The following is a 22,538-nucleotide window of genomic DNA, read 5'->3' as shown; positions in this document are numbered from 1 at the left end:
ATTCCTGTGCATAACTATTTTAATGTTGGTGTCATGATGATGAGTCCAATAAACATCTTTGTATCTGATGGTGGTTTTCTTGTTTACAGCCCCAGCGAGTGTCTGTCATGAAGAGTCGACAAAAAGCCGGACCTTCTACAGGTTAGCAGAAGACTGTATGTACTCTAATATACAGTATGTGATCACAGCAGATAAAAAAGTTAAAATGATTTAGTCCAAAGATGACATTAGAAAGGCAGTCTCTTCTAATTTTATCATTTGTCATTTACTAAAGCCCAAAGTCATTTTTAAAGATGCCTTATTTAGTCTTGTAACCTATGACAAAACCCAAAGTAATCTGAAAGTAAATTGATATTAAACACTGAAAAACATTCAAGTTACAGTAAAACTCAGCAGTGTCCAGTATCACTTTGTTCTGTAAAGTTGGATAATAAAAAAAAATGCAACAGCATTGTCAGTGGAATCTGTTCCTTGTGCTCCTTTTACTCGAGCAGTGAAGTCTGTGCAGTTCTCCCCAGAAGTCGCCACACCCCGACCCTCTGTCTGTCTGCCAGTCAGAGGCTCTTCAGCCTGCACAGTATGTATATATTCAGAATGTTGTTGCTTTGGCACTTCCCCCCCTTGTGTTTGTTTGATTGCTACTGCTTTTGAAACGGCATTGCTTCCTTTCTCTCAGCCTCAGAGGGTGCCTGTTAGAAAAACACAAGCAGAGCCAACTGCAGGACGAGTGGGTAAGGTGCAGCATTGTTATTGGCATCTTATGTGCGAAACTTAATGCAGTTGCATCTGTTTGTCCTTTTATCACGACCTGATGCAGCTGTTTTATCCTCAGCAGTAGAACTCAAAGAGACTCCGTTGAAGAAATCGACTGCACAGAGAGTTTGCAACACCAGACATCAGCCCATGTTTGATGTGGTCAGTATACACATGCTGTATGTCCGTATTTAGCACATTGTTTCTTACGGTCACTTCGACTCTTTTCAGGAACGGCATCTATCACTGTATGCCAGCACTCCCGGGCTGAGGAGCCGCACAATCAACACTCGGCCACACCAGGAGGTGAGAGCAGCAAATTATGCTATCCACATTTTATAATGCGTAAGGCAAAGATTTCTACATATCTGTTCAAAGTACTTTACATAAAAAGTCAAAAATAGAAGCGTGATGTGTATGCACAGATAAGATTTAAGACACAGTCAGATCCAGAGTAGGTCATTCTTCTTGAAGGAAGCTTTGCCAAAGGCTTGATCACATTTTTCGATTTAGACATACTGAATGGACACAACGTTTTAGAAGTTTTAAGGGAGGCTTTATCAGCCATCAGCAGTGTCACATCCCCGCTGTGCCACTTGTTGGTGGGTAGATAAATGTTTTGAGCAACATTTGTGTACTGGGAGGAAGTGAAAGTGTATATGAATCTCTCTGTAGATGTAAAACTGCTTAATCAGGGGTTTCTCTGCCTTTTATATATTAATGTTATTATTAGCTGGCAAAGTTTGCAAGTAAGATCATCTAACCGTCATAGTTTACCTCCTCTAATTAAATGCTTTTTGATGTTGGAGGATGGATGGCTAATTAAGGATTTCACCAAGATTTTGGATGTAGAAGATGTCAACAAATGAATTTTCTATTTCAGCAGTTAAATGACATACTGTACATTTTCCAAGTCACTGGTGATGATGTCAGATCACTGTTGCATTAACAGAGACCTTTTAATAATTGAGTAAAGTACAGGTAAGTTGAGTAAAGTTCCAGGATAAAGTGTATGTAGAGTATGAGTAGTTTTTATTCAAAGAATAATATTGCTGTTTTTAAACAGAAATGAACATACTGTACTTCCTGAGCTCATATGACTTTTTTGTTTGTTAGCAGGAGGTTGTCCAGAGATTATTCGATGATGAAGAGGAGGAGCAGAGCACGAATGTGACACAAACAGAGCAGGTCCCACTTCAAGCCTCAGCTGAAAGATGCAGAATGCCATATAGAGATCTATGTTACATATTTAAGATATTGTAAATTGTTGGCTGTTTTGTTTCCTCCCCGACTCCTCTAGACTACAACTCACTGTGAAGAGAATGTAGACAAGAGCAAGGCAAACACCAGCGAGGATGAGGAGCAGGAGCAGAGGATCATGGTCCAACAGCCGTTTTTCCAAGGGGAGTCGATCATTTTCTCGATGGGCAAAAAGCTGTTCAGAGCCACACCGTTAGAGAAACAGGAGAGCTCACCCCATCAGAGTCAGCATGGCCCAGTTTCATCAGAGCAGAGAAAGACACCGCCAATGTATGGAGAGATAACATCTGTGGCAACGTGCCACATTAAAGCTTCCGCTCCGAGTCTGCACAGAGGTAACACTGGCATCTCGCAATGCTCAGACTCATTTGTTTTATGGTGTTCAGCGTGCAGTCCTTCAAAATGATTTTTTTCATCAGCAGCTGTTGGAATGTATTGGTCTCCTAAACCTTTTTTTCCCCCATTTGTAAGGGTTACAACATTACACATAATGTCAACATTGAATATATTCTCTTTCTTTAACAGTTGCGCCACTTAGTTACATGTGACTTTTTTTCCCGACAGACCTCATTGTTCAGAAGAGTGGTGCCCTGAGTTCTGCAGCGGCACTGCTGCGTAAGCGTCTTCTTCCTCTGGAGGAGCTGCGTCTGGATGAAGAGGTGGCCACCTACACATCAGTGTCTGTCCCTGTGGCACCCGGGTTTGTGCCACCTCGAGCCCGCTGTGGAAATCCACTGGCGTCCATCCTGCACTTTGAAGAGTCCACTGTGAGTACACCGGTGACTGTGTGCATGACGTATGGACAGTTCTACAAGTGCTCATACAAGTGCTCATCAACTCTGTGTCTGAAAGAAAAATCTTTAGAATATGCTACCAGAGGAAAAACATGTCCAACCTACAGATTTTCTTTTTTTTTTTTTTTTTTTTTTTTTACCCAAGCCGCTGCAATCTGAGATACCACAGTACATATTAACATAAAGGAAAAGCTAAAAAAAAAAAAAAAAAAGAAGAGATGTATGTAACCTTGTGGCCCCCAGAATCTGCAGTTTTCATGACTCAGCAGAACACAAAAGCATTGAACAGAAGATGTACTGTTACTATCTTGATGTAATTGTGCCACGTTTGGTTTATTGTGAAGGTGGTGCGAGAGGAAATGTCATGTGACCATTAAATGAAAAGCATTTAGTAATGTGGTGGATATTGTGGTATTGCTCTTCTCATTTAACTCTCAGCAAGAAATCTAATTTACAACACTATATGATACAACTATGCATAGTATTACACACCTACAAGTTGGCACATTTAGTTTGTGTGTGTGTGTGTGTGTGTGTGTGTGTGTGTGTGTGTGTGTGTGTAAAATTAACAAATACACACAGGTAAAAAAAAAAAAGCATATTTCCATTTTGTTTTCCAGAAATTTGTTCCGGTCATCTCCGATCTCGTGTCTGGCCCTTCCTCTTTGCACAGCTCTGCACTGCAGGAGCGATGAGTCGCACAGTGAATACGGTATTTGGAAAAGCCTTCTCTGGTGAACTGATGAGACTCTAAGGAAATGGATGATGTTGTCCAACACTGTTGTTACCGGCCTTAACATAAGCTCTAAGAACTCTACTAGTATCATTTTAGAAACCCATTTTAACACGTTTATAAATGTGTATGGTTGATTTCTTTAAAATAAAGGTTATGGCTGTTAAATGAAGCCTCTTTTTATTACAGACACTAATGGGTTTCAGCAGTGTAAATGCACTAAAGTGGGGAAAAGAAGTGTTTTAAAGGATTAGTGATGACTCGATCAGTGTTATAGCTGTAGTACGCACAGATACCTAGATCAGGATGGTTCAGGCCATTACAGAATTTTGTTGAGTGAATTGTAAATAATGGATTTTATTATGTACAAGGTTTATAATAAACTTATATGTTACTGTTTGGCCATTTTCCTTTCAGATCATGAAATTGTTTTTGCACATAAAGGTTGTCATGAACGGTACAACTCATTCTATGATAACAGTTGTATAATTGTGTCTTCTGTGGGTTTGGCGGCAGCTTTATAAAGTCAGAAAACTTTTTAAAAATCACAAATTAAGTTACAGAAAGTCAGCAAAGAGTTTGAAAGCTATGGGCATTTAGCAGGCATGATGGGAGCTGATCCACTGGTTTTGGAGCTTGGCCCATATTGAATCCAATCAAAGTTTATTTTTATAGCACTTTGGAAACAACTTGTTACTTTATTTCTCCTTATTTTTACATATGTAAATACACAATAAAGGGGAGAACATGTCAAAATTCACTATGATCCAAAAGCAATGGAGGGTAAATAAGCCCTGAACAGTGACTTAAGATTAGATCTGCTAGGTTTTAACAGGCAAACTGTTCCACAGTTTTGGGGCCATTAAAGCATGATCAAAAACATGAAATCGGCTCATGAGCCACAATAAAAAAAAACTTTGCACCCCAGTGCTTGTATGTAGCCCTTGGCACCTCTAAAAGAAACCGATTTCAGGACCTAAGGGATCTTACTTGCTTGTGCCACTGCAGGAATTCACTAAGTTATAAATGGGCTGGTCCATTAAGTGCCTTAAAAACAAATACCAATAACTTAATCTATTCTAAAATGAATTGGAAGCCAGAGAAGGGACTAAAAGTCTGATTTATTTTTCAGTCAATTAGTAAATAGATGGTAAATGAATTGTTAAATGTTAATGAAGTAGTTGTGTAAATAATTAAGGAAAAATACCAATAAATTGTTTCTTGAATAGCAGAATTTACTGAAGCTTCTCTCTTATGTCACATTGGATTGAATTTTGGACTTTATTCATTTACTCAGATGTAATGATTATTTTAAAACTCAATATGATCCTATTGTCTTTTAGTAGCCAGAGTCTCCTGTCAGAACTACATACTGTTATTTCCCTTGAAGTCCATGTAACGTGCTGCTCATAGGAATTCCTCAGCATTAACGTGACAAAGATGATCTTGATTGCATGAAACATAAGAAAATAACTTGTTTTTAGATTCACAACTTTTGTTGACTTGTCTATTAATTGACACATGTATTTTTTTCCCGGTACTCAAATAATTAGAAATGCATTCAGATTAAGTCTAAGTCCATTGTGTTTCCATGTCTGTAGCTGTTCACTGCAGGTGGTTACAGAGCCTGATGCATATTTACTGGAGTTGTGTGAGTGAGTGGTGGAGGGTGTCAATAGGAGGGGGTTTGGGGCAGGATCAGGAACAGCTGTCTATAAAGTCTGTGCCTTCATTCTTGCCTTCCCTGAGAAGCAGACAGTGAAGAAAGAGCAGCCACGCTCTGTTCTTTCTCCTTTTCCCCTTCATTGTGCCCACCTGTCTCCTCCATTTGGAAACATGTCCAGAAATCTCCAGCCAGCCACCGACCCCACAAAGATGGGAGTCGGACGTGCCATCGCCGTGCTGACATCAGGAGGAGATGCCCAAGGTAAGCAGAAGATGATTCTCAACACTGTTATCACTGCTTTATTTTGAATTGTTTAAAATGACTCAAGAAATGGGGGCAGCCACTGGCCAGCATCTTCTCACGTGATGTTTGTCTGAGCACAACACTGAATCGGCTGTAGAAGCACTGGCCTCTCTCTTTTGGGGGCCAATAAAGTGTCACATAAATGCTGAGACATCCAAAGTAAGAGCCAAGGAACAGAAGATGGCAAACAAAATTTTCCCAAAATGTCAGAGTGGCAGAGTTGGAGACTGATGCGTGTTTGTTTGCAGGTCTTGTTTGAAGTCATGAGTGTAGTAGGAATTACGTCATGGATTCACACCACCTGGGCTGATGTAAATCTAGCAAAGCTGCTTACATATGCCAAACAGAGCCCGTAGGTTCTCACAGCTGCTTAAAATGCTGGCAGGTTAAAATTAGAAACATCATAAATCAAGTTTTATAAGAGTACCTTGTGATACAATGCATAGAAACTGTGTTTTCCTTTGGTTTATCTTAGAATTTGACCATAATTACGCCCTTAACTTTAGCTGAAGCTGAGTGTGACAAGTTGTATTATCAGTCTTTCTCTCCAAACCTTTGCATGGAGGCTTTATTTGCCCTTTGTCCCCCTTGTTCATACCCTTATTTCACATTTTTTAGGCTAAATTTAGGGGCAGTGACCTTTTTCTGGTATGTATGAGAGAAAGGGCCCCTCATTCACAGCTGTTGTCTAGTGAAACAAGAGCTGCAACATGCCAGCGTACTGCAACACAACCTCACAGTGTAGAGTACATCAAGGGATGAGATTGTATGTTACACATGCAGTCCCTTAACCTCAGCTCCTGTCATCTCCCTGCAGTTATTTTTCTCATCTGTTGCCAATGTACAACTGAAGACACTTATGAAAAGCCTTGTGACAAGAAGTGTAATGTAGTATCTGACACTGTCTTCTTATAGCGTGTTCAAATTGTGTATCTCAGGTATGAACGCTGCTGTGAGAGCCACAGTCAGAGTCGGTCTCTACACTGGAGCCAAAGTCTACTTTGTTCATGAGGTACTGACTGCACACAGGCTAAAGCCAAAGCTCAAATATCGCAAATTAATACAAGGCATGAGCTCTTTTTTTTTTTTAGAACGAAATCTGTGTTTTGTTGCAGTGCAGGTTTAAACCAGTACATTAGGCATAAAAGCATCTTAATTCAACCACAGTATAACATGCTGCAAACTTGTACTTATATAAACGTATTTAGTTACTTCACACCAATGGCTGCAGGGCTACCAGGGCCTGGTGGATGGAGGAGACAACATTCGCCCCGCCACGTGGGAGAGTGTGTCCATGATGCTTCAGCTGGTGAGAGACGTGTAGCCAAATAAACACACACTGAAACACACTATTCAATCTGCCCACAAGAGCCATACGCTACACTGTTCTTGTACTGTAGATGGTGGATGACAGGTGAAATACACTTGTGCCATTTTATTAAAGGGCTGCTTCACCCAAATAACAAAAACCCTAAACAAAACATTACTGATGCCCTGCCATGCAAAGAGGTTTAATTTCTAACAGACATCACTGAGACTAATCCATACTTCTTGACATATCATTACATCCTTACAAGAACTGACATTAACAGACACAGTGATATACACAAACTCTACCTGTCAGTAATGATGGAACAAGCAAAAAAAGAGAAGAGACCTTTAGTGAGTTAAGTTATAAAAGGATTTCACTGAGCTGCTTATCACCTCCTACTCTTACTGTGGTTTAAGATGTCCAGGCTTTGAGATATCTTGAAATTACTGCAGTACAGTTTTGTTTGTGGTGCTCAAAGCAGTGAAAATTTAAAGTCTGGGTACTCCACAGAATTCACTGTCAACTATTTTTTTATGTGAAAGTTCTGAGGTCTGTGGATTGTCCAGACTAACAGGTAAACCTTTTTGCTATGAACTCAACTAATAGCGTCACTGTGCCCAAGCACAGACTCCACAGTACGGCTGGAGAAAGACACACACTTAAACTCATGAATATTTTTTTTCTTCAATATTGATACAGCAAAAAAATCTGCTCACCATAAGTTAATTACAGATGCAGAAGGTACATCTCTCAAAACTTGTCCAGATAAAGTGAAGCTGCCTGAACTATGACTAGTAAGTGAGAGGCTGTAATAGTGAAATTTGGGTAAAATGGCCCTTTAACCTTTTAATAAACAAGCCTCTCCTGGGTGTCGCACAAGCTCTGATTACATGAGAAACCTAATTTTAAGTGGCAATATCAAATCACTGCTCTGGCCCTGAGACCGAAGGGCGATGAAGATGCAATAATACATTAAAGCTTGTGATCTAGTGTCCATTCTACCATCTCTGGCATCTCTTGTCTAAATAAAGCAGCTGGCAGTGGAGAAGGTATGACCTGCTAAGATTCATGAAGTGAATGGATTGAGAAAATGAGCAATGGGGTGAGCATGAGTCACAACAAATGCCTGGGGTGTCACCTTGGCCACCTTCTTTGGTCAAAACATGATGTAACCTCACTTTATGTTGTTATAAGGCATCTGTCTGAGAAGTTATAAAGCTAGAAATAGCATAAGGCCAGTCATTTTCTGTTTTAACAGTATTTTCAACACTCCCCATACAGAGACAAAAACCAGAAACTAGTTGCCTTTACTCGCTGTTAATGTCTGTCAGTCCTGGTTGAGCTTAATCATCTGTGCTATAGACATCCACTGATGTTCATAAAAGATTAAAAGCACATCAGGGAAACGCACCACTGCACTGGGTGACTTATTTCCTTGACATAAAACACAAGACCCCGATCATATTTTTAAAATGTAGCTCCAACTTTAACCCTCCAACAGTTTAACCTTGTTTGTATTTGAATAGCAATGGACGTCTATGGCACAGATGAATAAGCTAATTCAGACTGGAGACATTAACCATGAGTAGAGCCAGTTCACTGTTGGTCTGTTGTATGGGAAGTGTTTAAAATACTGTTAATATAGAAAATGACTGGTGGTATCTTTTAAGATTTCATGTTTGAGATCTGTTATGGATCACTATCTGGTAAATCAGAACATTACTACAGTCTTCCTTTAAAGCCAAATGTTTATGTATTAAAAACATCCTCTCTTCTTCATGTGTTAGGGAGGTACTCTCATTGGCAGCGCCCGCTGCAAGGACTTCAGGACCAGGGAGGGTCGTTTGAAGGCAGCCTGCAACCTGGTAAAGCTGGGCATCACCAACCTGTGTGTGATCGGAGGTGATGGCAGTCTGACAGGAGCCAACCAGTTCAGGACCGACTGGAGTGGACTGCTGGTTGACCTGGTCCGAGCGGGTAAACACACAAACAAAATGGCTGCAAAAATAATGAATCTGTAAAATCCCTCAGCTCAGCTGCAAAGCACTGATGACATTTGCTCCCGCCAAGAAAATGTTGTCACGCAGATCACACAAACCCAAATAACGGTTACAGCTGGTGACATACAATATGTATCACTATTTCTTTGACCTAAAACAAAATTGTATTACAACAAAAAAGACATTTTATTGCACAAAGTGTGCTGCCTTACAGATAATGTACAGATAAGGCTGTGGATTAGGAGGTAGAGTGGAGGGTTGGTGGTTTGATTCCCAGCTTCTCCAGTCCACATGTCAAAGTGTCCTTGAGCAAGATACTGAACTCCTAGTTCCTCCCGGTGATATCATCAGCATGAGAATGGGAAATAACCTAACAGCGCTTCAATATTATTGTAACACAATTCCCTCATAAACAAATGATATTTACTTGTATTGTTTTTTCCTTTTTTGCAGGTAAGATTACAGAAGAAGAAGCTAAGAAATCTTCCCACCTGAACATTGTTGGCATGGTTGGCTCCATCGACAACGACTTCTGTGGCACTGACATGACCATTGGCACTGATTCTGCCCTGCACCGCATCATTGAGGTGGTGGATGCCATCACCACAACTGCACATAGGTGACTAGTGATAATTAAGATTGATTTAATGAAACCAAAAAGGTGAAATTACAGCACACTATAGCAGCAAAGAATGAGTTTGTACCCTTGTACAAGTAGAACATCATTAAATTATGAAGTTTGAAGCATCACATGTCTGATGCAAAGTAATAAATGGTCCAGGCTCGATGGGTTTTTCGAATCCTTATAAAATAGGGTAAATAAATTATGGTTACTTTCTACTTTGTGTAAAATGCTCTGTGTTCATCCACAGCCACCAGAGGACGTTCATACTGGAAGTGATGGGCAGACACTGTGGGTCAGTACCTTGTGTGCTGGTCTGTTTATGTGTGTTGTGCACTGACACACAAATCTGTGTGAAGTAAACATGCAACCTTGCTGGTCTAAAACTGAAAATATTTCCACCTTTTTGAATATATTTTTGGTCTCAATCAAATGCAGTCTGTTCACCTCTAATAAAATGAAGTAGTTTTCAGCATTTAACAGTAAATGCCCTTAAAATTCATTTATTCACATTCACAGTAATTTATTTCTAATAAAATGTCTTTTGTGCTTATGTAGAGAAGCATCAAACTTTTTTCTTTTAAACACAATTCCACTCAGTATAGAAATTTTAATAACAGGGTGTGTCCTGGTGGCCAAGTGGCTTGAAATGCTGGCGATGTTCAACTTCAGCATGGGACCTTTGGTGCATGTCATCCCTCCTCTGTTTCTACTTATTTCCTATCACCGCCCTAATACTAACTAGCAAGGAGCAAACTAATGGCAAAATCTGTTTAAAATGTGTGTGTGTGTGTTTGTCTGCAGGTACCTGGCCCTGGTGACAGCTCTGTCCTGTGGTGCCGACTGGATGTTCATTCCAGAGATGCCACCAGATGACGGCTGGGAGGACCATTTGTGCAGGAGGCTTGCAGATGTTAGTGTGTCTTTGTTTGCAGATGGAGATGCTTGCGATACTGTCTCATTCCACATCAATTGTACAAATACATTTTTATTTCCTTTGATTAATTTTTTTAGCAAAGGGCCCGAGGTTCTCGTCTGAATGTGATCATTGTGGCTGAAGGTGCAATTTCCAGAGATGGTAAACCAATCACATCTGACCAGATCAAAAAGGCAAGCCCTTCCCCATGATGTCAGTCAGAGGAAAGTAGCAGCAGACACAATGTGACATACTAACATAGTGACTAATTTGTCCTCAGCTGGTGACTGACAGGCTCGGCTTTGACACTCGCACTACTGTTCTTGGACATGTACAGAGAGGTGGCACACCCTCCGCCTTTGACAGAATCTTGGTATGCATTTTGGTAAAACACCTATTATGAAGGACAGTGTACAGTTCCTCACCATTCCTCATTCATGCTCCTGATGATCTGACTGTGTGTGTGCATGGTCCAGGGAAGCAGGATGGGTGTGGAGGCAGTGATGGCACTGCTGGAGGCTACTCCGGACACTCCTGCCTGTGTGGTCAGCCTGTCTGGGAACCAGGCAGTCAGACTGCCACTCATGGAGTGTGTGCAAGTGGTACGCCAAAATATTTTCACCCCAGCACAATTTCTGTGCATTTTAGCATGCAGATCTACTTGTTTTGGAGGATGTGCACTGATGTTACAGAGGCGGGTTTCTCTCTTTCTCACTCTAACGCTCTTTTTCCTTTACAGACCAAAGATGTGACTGCTGCCATGGCTGAGGGCAGATTTGAGGATGCTATCAAGCTCAGAGGAAGGTAAGTACGTTCCTCTTGAATGTAACAGAGTGTAATAGCAATGAACAACTGAACTGGTAGGACTTTATTGATCCCACAATGGGGAACTGATCCATCAGACTTTGTTTAACATGTAGTACTACAGAACCTGGAGTGTGCCGGTGGAATAATTATTGATATTTACTATGTTTATTTTTTACAGTGTGTAAAATTATTTAACGTCCTCCACTAAAAATGCATTTTGCATGTTGTTACTTCACCTGATATTTGACACTAGGAGGCTGTTTTCACACTGATTCACTGAAGGAGAAAAGCATAGTATAATATAGACACTAACAGTCTGATGATTTCAGTGGCACACTCCAGGCTTCACAGTGCAACAGTCTCAATGCAGTGAACAAAGAAAACGACACAGGCTACAGTAAAAACATAGAACAAAGTAAATAAAGCACAGCAACAGAAACATCATAAAAAGCATCACTGTTGTGACTGATAGCGATTATTATCACCACTGATATTTAAATAGAAAAAGTATCTGTGACCAACCAACACTCACCTGTATTAATAATGCACAGGAGTTTTGAGAACAACTGGGACACATACAAGCTGCTGGCTCACATTAGTCCCCCAGATGTTAAGGTGAGGATCATCCACACTTTTGCTACTGTTAATAAACATGAATTGTAATGGGAAAGGAACCGTTGAGTTAAATGTCTACACCAGTATCCCTCTCTCCTGCTGTCAGAGTAACATCAATGTGGCCATCATGAACATTGGAGCCCCGTGTGCTGGCATGAATGCTGCGGTCCGTGCAGTAGTCAGGATGGGAATCATCCAGGGTCACACCATGCTGGCTGTTCACGACGGATTTGACGGTCTGGCTCACGGACAGGTAACAGTACATTTATCCCCTTTGCTCTGAACTACTTTTGTTAAGATTCGACAACATTTTAAAATGACTTGTAAAAATTCAGCTGTGTCAACAAGAAATCCAGGGAAATTTTTTTTTAATTACAATTACAAATCAAGAGTTATGAACCCAAATGTAAAGTTCTTTATAAATGGCAACACGTCATGGAGCTGCAATACTATGTTACTTGTTCCCATAGGAACACATGCATTATTATTATGTTCCTTTGCACTGATGGCACAGATAATGATTCGATTACTGAAGGGTGTCATTATCCAATAGGGTAAAACTCCATCATGTTTGAAAATGTATACCAAGTGTTTTTCTACTCATTATTTCTGTTTGACCCCACATGACCTGAATAAAGAAAACAGAGCAGGCCTGTGTGCAGTCCTTCTCCTTGAAATGATCAAGCACCAACACAAATCTGTTGCTTTGCTTGAAAAAAAAAAAAAAACAGATTCTCAGAATAACACTAGAATGTAAAATTTAGCTGTGTATTATATACACCGTAAGTCAGTTTTTGTGTTGTCTCTGTTCTCCAGTAGTCATATATGTTTTGGTTTTTAACATTTTCTCTCCATGCAGATCGAACCTGTCACCTGGACTTCAGTGAGTGGCTGGACTGGAAAAGGAGGCTCAGCACTGGGCACCAAGAGGTACGTGAATCTTTTTTCAGTAGTACAGCTGTACTGTAAAGAGACACTGGCATTTCTCATAAAACAACAAAGCTTTTCACTGTGTTATTTGCTCCTGCTTCCTAAAGAACTCTGCCAGCTAAAATATTACAGGACATCAGCCAGAACCTTGCCAAGTTCAACATCCATGCTTTGGTGATGATTGGTGGATTTGAGGTAAGACATAACAGACTAAACCTCATCTTGGCTGGTCAAGGATAAATTAACCAGTAATATGAAAGCTTGACAGCGTTGCTCTTTTTTTAGAACCACATAAACAAATTAATCTTCATCTTCTCCCTCGCTGCAGGCCTATATGGGGGGTCTGGAGCTGGTTCAAGCCAGAGAGAAGTATGAGGAGATGTGCATTCCCATGGTGGTTATCCCTGCTACCGTCTCCAACAACGTCCCCGGCTCCGAGTTCAGCATCGGTGCTGACACCGCCCTTAACACCATCACCTCTGTCAGTTCCGTAACAACAGATACACACACATGCAGTACATTAAACAGTCATGAGCTAAATACACACTTTGTATGTTTCTGTACAGACCTGTGACAGAATCAAGCAGTCCTCAGCAGGGACCAAGCGCCGTGTGTTTATTGTTGAAACTATGGGCGGGTACTGTGGTTACTTAGCCACCATGGCCGGTCTAGCTGCTGGGGCTGATGCTGCCTACATCTTTGAAGAAAAATTCACCATTAAAGACCTGCAGGTGAGCTAGTCATGAAGGAACATGACTTGTTTATCTAGTTTCCAATTTTTAGGTCATAATATCAAAAAAGTTCTCGTGCGCTATAAAGTACATAGAATTAAAAGCTTGTGCCTTGAAAAGAAAACCATTGATGTGAAGTGGGTGGGATTCTTTGGTTTTCTTTTCAAGGCACTGGTTTTCACCTTTTAGACTTTTTGTAGCTTGATGCGTTCTGAGTGGGTGATGTGTGGATTGGGCCTACAGATAAACGTAGAGCATCTTGTGGAGAAGATGAAGACAACAGTGAAGAGAGGTTTGGTTCTCAGGTAGGTTTTGTTCATGTGTGACCCAGAAGTGTATCAGTGAAGTGAGTTTTACAACCCTACACAGACAAAAAGCAGGAACTTCCTAATTGGTCAAAACAGGATTAAGACCATAAAGAGACTTTTTGACGTCGTGTTGGGTGGGTAACTAGAAAAAGGTTTTATATAACGTGTATGACAGTATTTAACAATAAGCATAGCAAGTATAAAACTGAGATTTTACAGCTGATATGTGTCCGGGTACTGAGCCATCTGGGCCAAACATGTAAAGCAGCTATGAGTCTGTGTCTTTGAAGAACACAGTGCAATAATCGGTCCTTATTCATTCTACAATAGGAATGAAAACTGTAATGCCCAGTACACCACCGACTTTATCTTCAACCTGTACTCAGAGGAGGGAAAAGGCGTCTTTGACTGCCGTAAGAATGTCCTTGGACACATGCAGCAGGTTGGCTCATGTGATGCAGTGTAAAAACCATTCCAACACACCTCTACATTACAGTGGAATTGCTGATAAACTTGTCTGTCCTCTATGGGTCTGCAGGGTGGCACTCCAACACCCTTTGACAGAAACTTTGCCTCTAAGATGGGTGCCAAGGCTGTTCTATGGCTGACTGAGAAGCTCAAGCAGTGCTACAGGCACGGTACATGCACATTTTGACTATTTATATAATACCAACAGGGAGTGATGAATTACAACTAAGTACATTTACTAGGTACTGCAGGCCCTGCCTATACTTTTTTTTAATGTAATAAGTGTACCCATTTGCACTTTTCCATTTTATGCTACTTTATACTTAACTGCATTTTCAGAGGTTATTTTTACTCTGTTACATGTATCTGACAGCTATAAGATCTTATAGACACAATATCAGCAACTTAAAAAATATGGTGCATTGTTGCATCAGACCCAATAGTTGATGAAGTAGAATCTGCTGTGCCTAACAAATCTACATCTGTCAATTATCCTTGCACATTAATATTAATATTAATCAAATAACACATAACCCTCTCAGGGGACATTTTTCTGAATAACAAGTACTTTGGATAATACTTGTGGTACTGCTTTTAATCAAAGAAAGGCTCTGATTACTTCTTCCACCACTGTCAACAGGCATTATTAATTCTTGGTGGTGGATGATAGTGAGCATTAACATAGTGCTTTAACTGAACTGTTTTACTTCCTGTGTCATTCAGGTCGTATATTCGCTAACTCTCCAGACTCCGCCTGTTTGCTGGGCATGAGGAAGAGGGCACTCACCTTCCAGCCTCTCAATGAACTGAAGGAAGACACAGATTTTGAGTAAGATTAATATTTTCCATGTGATATACTGTACTACAAGTAACAAATGTGGTGAGTTTGACTGATCCATTTGGCTGCGGCAGGCATCGCATCCCAAAGACACAGTGGTGGCTGAAGATCAGACCCATCATGAAGATCCTGGCCAAGTATGACATCAAGCTAGACACGTCCGAATGCGCTGACATGGAACATGTGATAAAGAAGAGGAGTCCGCTTGGGAAATAGGCTCAGACTGGACAGAGCAGGAAAATGTTTCTGTTTTATTACAAACCATTTATTGGTCCAACTACCTGTCAACATGCCTTGATAAAAGAGGCGTCTTAGCTCTTAGCTTAATTAATTTTGCAGAAGAAACTGAAGAACAAGAACAATAAACACATTGAATATATATTTAATGGCAAATAAATAAAGATGTATGAAAAATGTTGATGGTTCTTTTTAAATGGAGGAAATTCTGCAGAACCGTGGACATTTAGGAAACAGCTGTATGTGGAATACAGTCATGGGAAAACCACTAGGCTGATAGCGTTCTGAGTGTGGCCATCCATCCACCTGTTTATTCCTGTTCATGCAGACAGCTGCAGCCGTGAGCATGTAAAGACGGGGGCAGACTCGATATGAAATCTATGTGACAGCCGTATTGTAATAATTGTTCTGAGCCAAACATATGGATGTGCTGCAGCCAGATTTATTATTCTTTTGTGCAGTTTCCCTGAAACTGAGATTATGGTGTTTAGTTGTGAGCCTGTAAAACCTGTCACCAAAATAAAACATTTGTCAGTGAAAATTTTCTAGGTTTTGGGATTTCTCCCTATAGCAAAGGGAACTAGTCTTGCTGGAATCAGCAGATCAAACATGTCATGATACTTGTGATTTTCAGTGAAAACCTCAGTCACTGAATTATTCATGATCCACAAACATGTTTTCTTTATTTTGAAACAGAGCACTAACTGTGGAGTCATGTTCCTACTACACTGATAATCTATTAAGACAATTTGTCAGTGCATACTTCAAATCATCGGATCTCAATTATGGTCTAAGTATAAAAGAGGTCAGATCAATAGACTATGACATAAACTGCAGGTTCCATTATACACATAGGTGTCTGTTGAGTAATACTTTTACTTCAATAACATTATGTTTTTACAACGCATTTTCTTTTTTTTATGATGCCTTTCCTTTGACCCTATACTATGTTGCAAATAACACCAACCTGCAGGGTCAAATATAACATCTAGCATGTCAAAAACAAAGTTGTAGGCTACCTTTTATATACAGTATGCCAACTTGTAGCTAATACATTCTCATACGTATGCAATCTTGACATGCTGAAATATGACTGATGTGGGTGCATTGGTATTAGAATAAAAAGTGTTAACGCTAACGTTAACGTTGTCCCCACATTCCCCTACACTGCAACTTCATAGGCTGGTTTAAATTTCTTTTTGCATGACATAACGTTATAATAAAACAAGGTGAATTTACCTTTTATCTTTATTAATACAACAAAAAACATACATAGAATAATCTGCATAAATGTACTCTTATGGTCAAAACACGCCAGGATAATGCTCTGCACATAAATATTGTACTAAGTGTGTATCCGGAAACGGAAATGTTTTGTTTTACTGAGGTCAACGAGAACTCGCGGTGGTAGCTGGGACGTCGGCGGACTGTGTTCATGCGCTGAGGATAGGTGCGTGTCCCCAGTGTCCGCTTCGGTCTCCCGTTTAGGAATGCGCTTCACTAAAGCGGTGTGTGGTGAAATATTTGATGAAACGCCAGCGGGGACGGTGGTCTAAGAAGAATAATGGTTTGGTATCGCTTTAATCATTAGTATCTTAGCGTGTGAGTTTGATTCATTGAGCTAGCTGTCGTTAACCCGCTTCGTTGATTCATAGCACGCTAAGTCTCAGTCTGTTAGCATACGTGCTAGCCGGCTAGCTAGCTGGTAAGCTAGTTTTAGTGTTGCTGATCAATCCAGTCGAACAGGAGAGAACTAGACTGACTGCTCAACATGCCGCAAAGGGAAGGTGGTGGCAGGCGGGGGCTGGGAGAACACGACGGGGTTGAAGTGAGTCAGGAGCGGCTGATGAGTTCAGACCAGAGCGGAGAGCCGCCACTGCTGCAGGAGGAGGCTGATCCGGGACCGAAGACCGGTGGGAAGGACGAGGCTCCGCTGGGGAGCGAGGGAGGGACAGGCGGCATGGTGAGTGAGGCCTTCTTTAGCTAGCAAGCTAACTGGCTAAGCGACTACTGCTCTTTGGAGACCTGTTAGCACAGTACGCCCCCCTCTGCGTTATGAGCTGTATTCATTAAGCAACAGTTAAATTGGACCCAAACAAGACATATTTTAAGCTAACGTTACCAAGTTTCAACTTGGCTTTGACTTTTACTATTTGCATAATCACTTTTGATAGTGTTTAACTGTTAGGTGATCCTATCAAACAAAAACAGTCTTACAAACAGCACATATGGCAGCACTTGCACCGAATAACTCGAAGACAGTAACGGTACAGCCAGGTGAGTATGTACACTTATCGTTAGCCAACCTCCACTGCAGCTAACGCTAGCTTAGCCATCGTAACAAGCAAGCTCATTAAGTAGTTTGCTGAGTAATCATTGACCTATAAGTTAAGTTATGACCCAGCTGTATAATGGATGCAGTATTTTTGGGGCAGAGAAGTATTGATTCAGTTGTTTTCAGTTGGTATGTGGTCGATAGTTCGATTATTGGACGCGGGATGAACGTTCATTCACTCTGTCATGTATTAGCTAATCGCGCTGCTAGCTAACCGAGCTAGCGCAGTAACATGCGTTGCTAATACCTGGCCTGCGCTGCGCAGCTCAGTCAGCTGACAGTTCTTGGCTTGCTACGGCCTGCAACACAAAAGCATGCACTGTAACAACGTGTTAAGTTGCACGGTACGCAAGTTTTCATGCTTCATTGAATTACATTGAGGCTTAACAGAGTGGCACATTCATCCTTGTCTAATCGGATAGGAGAAGAGTCTTGAGGCATATTATGACTGACAGCTGTTCTTGCCGTGCAGAGTGCTGCGCAGAAAGGGGTGGATCTTAGCAGGTGGATGGCGACAATGTCAGAAGAAGTGGAAAATTCGCCTTTAACTGGCGTTTTTGAAATTGCTGTACAGCTGTCATCCATTCTTCTTTGGATAAAGTACAATCCCTTGTTTATTCACATCCGTGTTTGCATGCGTTAATATGTACAGTATGTGATCTATTCTTGGCCACAGATCTTTGCAGGGTCAGGATTTCTCCTGCCTGTCCACAGCCCTGTTGATTTGGAGAGTTGGGGGCAATCCTTTATAATAATGTACATTGTGTTACTTTGTCTTTACTCCATTTCATCAATATTGATTACCACACACCGACTGCTCAAGGTTAACAGTGCAATAGCCTCTTTTGTCAATAGGGAGTCTTGATAACCTACACTTACACATTTCATTTTCTGGTTTCTAATTATATTCAGTGGAAACCCAATTGTATGCAGGTATTCCCACTATACAGAGAACTCCGGGTTATTTCATGCAGTGAAATCTGTAGGTGTAGTGACAGTTGGCTGAAACCTGCATCCTATGTCATCCAGGGCTTGGTGACAAGTTTAATTCCTTTTCCAACTGTACTTTTTTGTATGTATGCTGATGCTTTTGTAATAGTGGAGGCACCATCACAAGAAAAAAATGATCTGAGTTTCTGACAAATGCTAAGCATTTTGAGGGAGATTAATTTGTGTTTGATATAACTGGCATGGTCAGTAGTTTCAACATGTTCTAATTTTGCATGGTTGTCATCTTGGAATGCTTTCTAGAGTGTTTTGTGGGGGGCTTTGATTGATGCATGATGGCTAGATCAAAATACTGCCATTGGGCTAATAGATGTTTTTGTTCTTAATTTTTTTTTCGAGGTTGGTTGCAGTAATTGCATCAAGTTATTATATTATCCTCAGGTTTCCATCAGTATGGCCATGGAATTCTTAAAGCCACTGGGTCTCATATAAATCGCTATTAGGTTTATTAATGCTTTGAAGATGCTTGGTACGTACTGCTAAGTGTCTAGTACTGGATATAAAGTGACTCGGTGTAGATAAATGAGTGCTAATAGTTTGGCTGGGTAGTTATCAGACATACTGTCTGTGACTGGCGTGTTTAAAATTAGTTCATTTGTAGACACAGTTGTTTGTCCAGCTCAGTTCTTTCAACATCTTCATTAATTCTGACAACAGTCCAGGAATGAGTAGGATGCCAAGCGGAGATGAGATGGCAAATCTGAGGTGAATCAGACAGAATATTAAATATATGGTACTTAATGTAGCATAAACTATGGTCTAAATAGTAGCTATATCACATTATTCATTCATATATAGTAAAATATAGAACAATCAAATTGCAGCAGTGTAATTTACATTCACAGTATTGTAGAGTTTTTTTTTTTTTTCTCGTGTATTTTAAAATGCTTGATTCAGGTGAAATACAAACATCACTCTGCTTAATGCTAATGATGATATGAACTGGTCCTGCTGCTTCTGATTTGAAGGTCACCTCTAAGGGCGCAGGTTTGAACCCAAATGCCAAGGTGTGGCAGGAGATGCCTGTGGCCCCAAGTGAGACTGTTGCCAACAGCCCTCTTTGGCCCCCGTCAGACATCAGTGGGGGTGAGATGCACACACATCAGCCCAATTAAAAGTCACAACTCATTGTATTACATTTTAGAGTTTTAAAGTGCAAAATCAGTATTTCTGGCATTATGACATTTGTCTGTCCATACCAATATTGACTTTTTACTAGTCAATTTACCAGCAGCTATAACTCTTAGATTCATATTTAAATATAGTTTTGCCTTAATTTCTGACTTTGTTATTTAACCCTTTTTTTGACCACATCTGTATACATCTAAACTTTATTAATGTACACGCATAATAATAATAATAATAAGGCAAACAATGGACAAGATGAAGCAGGCCTGATAACTAGGCCTTTTGCTGTTGGTTCTGAATGGAACTCTGTATGTTGTTCATAGGTTATTCTGAGCCATCGTCTGCTGGGTGCAAGCAGTACACTGTGGGATTCCCGGCCCTGGATGACAGCAGCTCCACAGCAACAGCTGAGATAGCAGTGAATGGAATGGACCCTCCAGAATTGGGCTTTTCCCCTGCTGAGTCCACCTCAGGGACCTCAGGTCAGTCACATCATGTGAAGTTGTCTCCGCTCATCAGCTTAAACTCTAAAGTCTACAGTATTGCTCTGTGGGTACTGCCTCACACATATGCTGTCCGTTACAGCACCAGTCTGCAGGTTTTTCATGCCAACTGATTATCTCATTGCAGAGTACTGATCCATATGTAGATTATCATGGTTCAGCTTAGCCTTATTGTCTGCAAAGCAGAATGTGTCTCACAGCCAGGCAAACTGTTTGGCCACACCTGACATACACAGTTATTTGTATTTCATTTACCATGCTCATGTGAAAGCCTTGTGTTTTACTTGGGGGTTATGCAAACATGTTCAGCCTATGTTGACCTGTTCAGAGTAGTTGTCACCTCTCCCAAAAGATCTTTTAATAAAAGAGTCAAATTCCAAAAAAACACTGGAGAGACTGCTAATGCCATTCCCCTGCATCTGTCATAAGACCTTCCCTGGCTGATAAAGTCAACAGATCTGCACATCGTTTGAGCCCAAGCTGTTATGACTCTGGTGATGTTATCTTCTTAGACTTTGGAGCCACAGATTTACAGCTTATAGAGCCACAAAAAGCATTATCAATTTGATTTTAAAGGCTCATTATTGCTTTTTGTTAAATAATACTTTAAATGATGTGCATTATAACTACTTACTGGAAGGTAATTTGTTTCCACTGGCACTTTTTCTCTTTCTCAGTGGATTCCAAAACAGAAGATCAGCCAATCTCTTCTGAGAATCTGCGAGAGTCTCTGAAGAAAGAGCTGGAGTTTTATTTCTCCAGGTAAGAGGCAAGCACTCAAAGCACATTTTTAAACGGCAGAATTTAGAAAGTGAACTGATTATTTTCCAGATCCAGACAAAGCTAATCTATGTGGATTTGTTGTTTTGTGATTCAGAGAAAACCTCTCAAAGGATTTGTACCTGATGTCCCAGATGGACAGTGACCAGTTTGTCCCTATTTGGACTATAGCCAGCATGGAGGGCATCAAGGTCCTCACCACTGACATGGACCTCATCTTGGATGTGTTGAGATGTAAGTGAAACCTTAGGGATGGTGCATGTTAAAACAATGTGCATACATCTGATGTGGATAAATCTTAAATACCTGGAACTTTCCTCAGCCTCCCCCATGGTACAAGTGGATGAGAAAGGGGAGAAAGTGCGTCCTAATCACAAACGGTGCATTATCATCCTGAGGGAGGTCCCTGAAACCACACCTGTTGAGGTAAGGACAACTCAGCAAACAGCCAGTATGTTTGGAATCACTGAATTGTTGTTTATCTTAAGTGTGAGGCTTTTGTTTCAAATTCACAGGAAGTGGAGTCGCTGTTCAAAAATGACAACTGTCCAAAGGTGATAAGTGTTGAGTTTGCACACAACAACAACTGGTACATCACATTCCAATCAGACACAGATGCTCAACAGGTACTGTCGATTAAATATTACTTTCTTTCATTGTCCGCGGTATCTGTTTGAAAGGTTGCATCGCGAGTTGCCTTATCATTCTCTTATGCTCTTCTAGGCATACAAGTACTTGAGAGAGGAAGTAAAAACATTTCAGGGAAAGCCCATCATGGTGAGTCACATTTAAACACTTTTGTCATTTTGGAAAGGGCCATTGTTAAAGTTCTTACTATTTTATGCCTCCTTCCTGTCAGGCGAGGATAAAGGATTTCTTGCAAAAGAATGCCTACCGTAGCATAGACAGCAGCCTGTACGCTCAGCAGTCCCAGAGCCAGTCCCAGTACAGCTCTCCACTCTACATGCAGCATGTCTACCCCCAGCAGCAGTACCCAGTGTACGGCATCGTACCGCCCACCTGGGCACCGTCGCCCCCACCATATTTTGAAACCCCTCTGGTGAGACGCACTGGACTTGACGCTGTTATATAGTAACATTAACCCACTTGTGCAAGTTGAAAACCTCCACTTCGAGTCGCACTTGGTTCTGTTGTTGTGTATACGTAAATGTAGAGTGGGAAGAGAGCCACGTGTTGCACGTCGGCAGTAGTTGGACCTAGCGGTCGACAGGTATGGGTTTTTCAGTGGACTGTGCAGAATGGGGAGGCTAATATATAATGCCGATATCATGTTGTGGTTGTTTTTCCTTTCACATCAGATAAAATGCAACAATTTCATAATAAGAGTCAAAAATATGTTTAACTTAAATGAACATTTAGTTAACACTAATGAATTATGTCAGGTATTTGAAAATAAAAAAACGAGCATTGTCTGTTTACTGCACTCCCCTTTTCTTAAAATTTAACATATGTCTACAAATAATCAAAAAG

General features: G+C 40.7%; 3 protein-coding genes across 7 annotated transcripts in view; all 3 read left to right on the top strand.

Annotated features, from left to right (window-relative positions):
• troap (trophinin associated protein) overlaps positions 1–3,935 on the top strand; it is a 9,698-nt gene extending 5,763 nt beyond the window's left edge. The window contains exons 6-14 of one of the 4 annotated variants that reach the window (XM_020620346.1): positions 90–141; positions 495–577; positions 677–731; positions 836–915; positions 985–1,059; positions 1,870–1,941; positions 2,054–2,348; positions 2,578–2,780; positions 3,428–3,935. In XM_020620346.1, the coding sequence (XP_020476002.1) occupies positions 90–141; positions 495–577; positions 677–731; positions 836–915; positions 985–1,059; positions 1,870–1,941; positions 2,054–2,348; positions 2,578–2,780; positions 3,428–3,502 (990 nt within the window). In that variant the 3' untranslated portion in view covers positions 3,503–3,935. Of the gene's footprint in view, positions 1–89; positions 142–494; positions 578–676; positions 732–832; positions 916–984; positions 1,060–1,869; positions 1,942–2,053; positions 2,349–2,577; positions 2,781–3,427 lie in introns of all 4 variants that reach the window. The other 3 variants (XM_020620357.1, XM_020620327.1, XM_020620338.1) reach the window with 3 other exon arrangements.
• A 1,474-nt stretch (positions 3,936–5,409) lies between these two features.
• LOC109971225 (ATP-dependent 6-phosphofructokinase, muscle type-like) lies at positions 5,410–15,410 on the top strand. Of its 2 annotated transcripts, XM_020619339.1 has the most exons (22): positions 5,410–5,467; positions 6,448–6,521; positions 6,741–6,818; positions 8,609–8,798; positions 9,275–9,440; positions 9,694–9,738; positions 10,248–10,356; positions 10,458–10,553; positions 10,640–10,732; positions 10,836–10,961; positions 11,099–11,163; positions 11,718–11,781; positions 11,888–12,034; positions 12,641–12,711; positions 12,819–12,906; positions 13,040–13,192; positions 13,278–13,442; positions 13,686–13,747; positions 14,081–14,192; positions 14,289–14,388; positions 14,942–15,047; positions 15,131–15,410. In XM_020619339.1, the coding sequence occupies exons 1-22, from the start codon at positions 5,416–5,418 to the stop codon at positions 15,270–15,272; spliced, it is 2,304 nt and encodes a 767-aa protein (XP_020474995.1). In that variant the 5' UTR covers positions 5,410–5,415; the 3' UTR covers positions 15,273–15,410. The 2 variants fall into 2 exon arrangements, with proteins under 2 accessions (XP_020474995.1, XP_020475005.1); XM_020619349.1 differs by lacking the exon at positions 5,410–5,467 and having other exon boundaries at positions 11,718–11,775.
• A 1,660-nt stretch (positions 15,411–17,070) lies between these two features.
• Positions 17,071–22,538, top strand: part of larp4aa (La ribonucleoprotein 4Aa) — a 12,660-nt gene continuing 7,192 nt past the window's right edge. The window contains exons 1-9 of the mRNA XM_020615458.1: positions 17,071–17,256; positions 19,605–19,722; positions 20,088–20,246; positions 20,945–21,029; positions 21,145–21,281; positions 21,370–21,473; positions 21,563–21,673; positions 21,771–21,824; positions 21,907–22,107. Coding sequence (XP_020471114.1) covers positions 17,140–17,256; positions 19,605–19,722; positions 20,088–20,246; positions 20,945–21,029; positions 21,145–21,281; positions 21,370–21,473; positions 21,563–21,673; positions 21,771–21,824; positions 21,907–22,107 — 1,086 coding nt within the window. The 5' untranslated portion in view covers positions 17,071–17,139. The remainder of the gene's footprint in view (positions 17,257–19,604; positions 19,723–20,087; positions 20,247–20,944; positions 21,030–21,144; positions 21,282–21,369; positions 21,474–21,562; positions 21,674–21,770; positions 21,825–21,906; positions 22,108–22,538) is intronic.

Source organism: Monopterus albus, unplaced genomic scaffold (genome assembly GCF_001952655.1).
Source record: "Monopterus albus unplaced genomic scaffold, M_albus_1.0 scaffold6.1, whole genome shotgun sequence".
Lineage (NCBI taxonomy): Eukaryota > Metazoa > Chordata > Actinopteri > Synbranchiformes > Synbranchidae > Monopterus > Monopterus albus.
The sequence above is the reverse complement of the archived record's forward strand: the minus strand, read 5'-3'. Positions and strand labels throughout refer to the sequence as shown.